Below are 3,808 nucleotides of genomic sequence, written 5' to 3' on the forward strand. Positions count from 1 at the left end.
TTCATTAAATTCTGCTCCCCACGAGAACTTTGGTCAAGCTTACTTATTTTATGTATTAGAGAAATCTAGTACATTGGCGAGCCACCCAAACTACTGCTCAGCCAAATACAGCAAAATCTAACAGTTCAATCAGACGGCTCATTCAAATGCACCGGGTAAATAAAACGATAGATATTGATTCATTTGTATCCCTACTCAAAAGTTGTAGAAATTTATAAACATTAAAAGTTAATAAACATTTACAAGTTATTAGCTTAATAAATAAATATACATTAATAAATATAAATTAACTTTTACAAATTCAGTAAATAATAAATTAATATGTCCAAATTATATGTTAATTTCATTCTCTTTAATTTTTTCTCTTTAACTTTCCATTTTTTCCAAGCGAATGAGTGTGACTTTCACCTGCTTAATCAACATTAATGTCTTGCAAAAAAAACAAAAAAAACAACAACATCAGACAACTTTTAAAATTCCCTAGCTCATCGTCACTTTCATAATCCACAATCACATGTATGACTACAGGCTTACCTGTGACATCATCACAAACTTTCCCAGTTGAGTCATTGTGCAATTTCCTCTTACTCTGGGCTTTATAAGAGCTGCAAGTTCCACAGTGTGGACAGAACTCAACAACAGATCTGATTGCCTCAGATATCTAGCATCCAAAACTTTAGACTTACTTTAATCATTTGTTAGTTCTTGGCAGAATGCACTGCAAAATCTTTTTAGTCTCTGTTATTGTTTTCCTGGGATTCCTGACCATTGGTGAAGGTAAGAGAATTGCAGTAATCTTACAGGTTAATCAGTAGCCATAGTTAGTACAAAATGCACTTTCACATTTTGCATGTATGTGATGAAAATGTAACATATTATTTGGCTTTCAGGAATGAGTCTTCGAGGTCTGGGAATAGATCCACGCTGTCGCTGCATTGAAACAGAGAGTCGGCGCATTGGGAAACACATAGAGAGTGTGGAGCTCTTCCCTCCAAGCCCACACTGTAAAGACACAGAGATCATGTGAGTTTTCACACTAATAATGCTTTAACCCTTGCAGATTGCATGCTTAGAAGAAATCATTAATAATTCAGATTAATATTATAGTATTAAACTGGATTCTTACTGGTTTTTCTCTGTATTTCTAACACAGAGCCACCCTGAAGGAATCCAAGAAAGTGATCTGCCTGGACCCTAAAGCACCATGGGTTAAGAAGGTCATTGAGAAGATCATTGCAAAGTAAGTGTCAGTAAATCTACACTACCTGTGCGATGTCTAATGCTGAAAAAAAAAACAGATTAATAAGAACCAACTATCAGGTCTCATCACATTTGTCAAGGAAATAACAATGTTATTAAATAAATGCCTTTTTTGTTGTTTTGCAGCAAAGCACCGTGAATGTATTGGATCATCTGTGAAGATGAGCCTGAAGAAATGTATGATACTGCCACATCTGTAGCAATGGCCAGTCCGACTGTTTGGTTTTGTTTGCTTAATATTGCGTGTTGTCCACATATGTATTGTATTTATATTTATGTATTTATTTATTATATCTTTTTTAAATAAAACTATTTTATACAAACTCTAAGTATTTCTGTGTCTTTTTAACATATTTATCTTTTTTTGATATATATATATATATATATATATATATATATATATATATATATATATATATATATATATATATATATATATATAAGAATAATGAAACCACAAACTATTTTCCAACCACTTCCACAAAACCTCATGATTCCTTTTTTTTTTTAGCACTGCATGGCTAGTGCTGTTATGTTGGCTCCAAAACCCCCAGTTATTTATAAATATGACAATGAAATATCAAGCCTAAATATCACTTCACTTCTGTTTACCAAATAAGGTTTAACTGGGGATTTAGTCTGAATCTTGGGCCCTTAAAGGAAGAAAACACTATGGGTTCCATATATAATTCGTTTTTTTTGGATTATTTTCTGTCATGTGTTTTAAATAGCACTACATGTTACAATAATAAAATTAATTCCATAATATGAAAATTATTAAAAATGCAGTTATGTTTAGAAGTCAGTTAAAGTACCCTGGTAATGATGAAGTGGATTTAAAGGTTCTATAAATGTGAAAGTAGGTTTTTATCTGTGTTCAGTCAGCTTGTTCAACTGTCAGTATACCAGACCATTGCCCTGCACTCAGTAGGTCTGAAAGATACATCGGGCAAATGTGTTTCTGCACAAAACTGCACGTCTGGCCACGTGTCATGAAGACTTGTTACCACATCAAGGGAAAACACCATTCTGTTGCACCGTCAGGCACACCCCCATTATCTGCTGCTAATTATAATGTTATCAATATTTTTACATCAAAAACATCATAGTTTAGAAGTAATAGGCCATTTTCTGTGCTGTTTTAACCCCTCTCTTCGGAACATTATTTCCCAGATTGCATCATACATTTGCTTCATCTGGAAAGCATCTGTTTTGTACAAACCCCTTATGATAAACATCTTTAAGATGTTAGTTTTACATGCATTCTAAATCATAAACATCTTAAATGATTGGCCGAATACCTCAAGCTTGTGACGGAAATGTTATGCCCCTTAACATATTGTGATGGCCTGTCCAGTCAACAAGCTATAAGACATAAACATAAAATCCATTATAAATGTGTTATAAACATGATTTCTAGTCGTGTCCTCTTTTGGAAGACCAAACAAAGTAGTTTGGCTTTCTAAATGAAACAGGGTCACACACCGTGGCCTTGAGTGAGCGGAGGTGGGCTTGAGAAGGTGCAGCCGGTGGATTCTATGAAGGAGCATCTGATGGGCATCCACATTGAAAGCCGATTAGGCAATCAGCCTTCTTTTTTGCGTGATCATCTGTGCGGCGTTATGCTAATCTTCCCACACAGTGATGTAGACATGTTGGGGGGTGTTAGAACGAGCAGTTTTAGGGGGTGTGGTTGACTGTTAACTCTTATAAAGAATATTTCTTTGGATTTGAGACTTTAGTCTTTGCTTTGAGTTCTTCTTTATGCACCAAGAGCTTGTAACCCTCCAAAGAGAAAGGAACAATTTAAATCCCATCATATGACCTCTTTAAAGACATCTTCTAAATGTCTTTTTGACATCTGACAGGAAACGTCCTATAGACATACTGTAGATGAGCAAACACTCTAAAAAAATATGTCTTGCAGATGTAAATGCAGAAGACAAATAGACATCTCTGTGATGTGTGTGCTATCAGGATTTGAATATATTGTAGTTGATTGTAGACTAACGAGAGACTAACGAAAAACCTTCGAGTTCTGAAACTTACAGGATGTTTTTATAGCACAATGACATCATATATGTCAAAAGATCAAAGGAATTTCTATCTCTCAGTTTATGACCACTTTAACACAAGAGTCACAAAATTCATTAATTATTAAATGATTTAGTAGTGATTCACAAGTGTGACAAAGCCAAACAGAACCTAGTCTTGTGTAGCTCGTGATATTTCCAACATAAAGGCTCATTTAAAAAAAAATGTGATTGTGTTATTGTGAATGTGTAATTGTGTTAATTAAACTATGTAAGTGTTGATATAGGTTTACCAAAAAAATGTTCACTGAAATGCATCTATTTCATATTATTGAACTGGGGTGCGGTTGCTAACTAAGGTAGCAACTTTGTTGGTTGCAATGCAATTTCCCATTGCCAAACATGTTAGCAACAATAGTTTTGGGAAACGCACCCCTGATTAGTTCAATTCTTCATATTCAAGCCTTTATATGCTTGACAGGCATCCAGACAGAGAGGGTTAAAATCATATCTTT

General features: G+C 34.4%; 1 protein-coding gene across 1 annotated transcript; it reads left to right on the forward strand.

Annotated features, from left to right (window-relative positions):
• Window positions 1–606: 606 nt before the first annotated feature.
• On the forward strand, window positions 607–1,583 carry LOC113105970 (interleukin-8). Its single transcript, XM_026267415.1, has 4 exons — window positions 607–777; window positions 891–1,023; window positions 1,154–1,240; window positions 1,387–1,583. Exons 1-4 carry the CDS (start codon window positions 714–716, stop codon window positions 1,397–1,399), a joined length of 297 nt encoding a protein of 98 aa, XP_026123200.1. The 5' UTR covers window positions 607–713; the 3' UTR covers window positions 1,400–1,583.
• Window positions 1,584–3,808: the final 2,225 nt, after the last annotated feature.

Source organism: Carassius auratus, chromosome 1 (assembly GCF_003368295.1).
Source record: "Carassius auratus strain Wakin chromosome 1, ASM336829v1, whole genome shotgun sequence".
Taxonomy (NCBI): domain Eukaryota; kingdom Metazoa; phylum Chordata; class Actinopteri; order Cypriniformes; family Cyprinidae; genus Carassius; species Carassius auratus.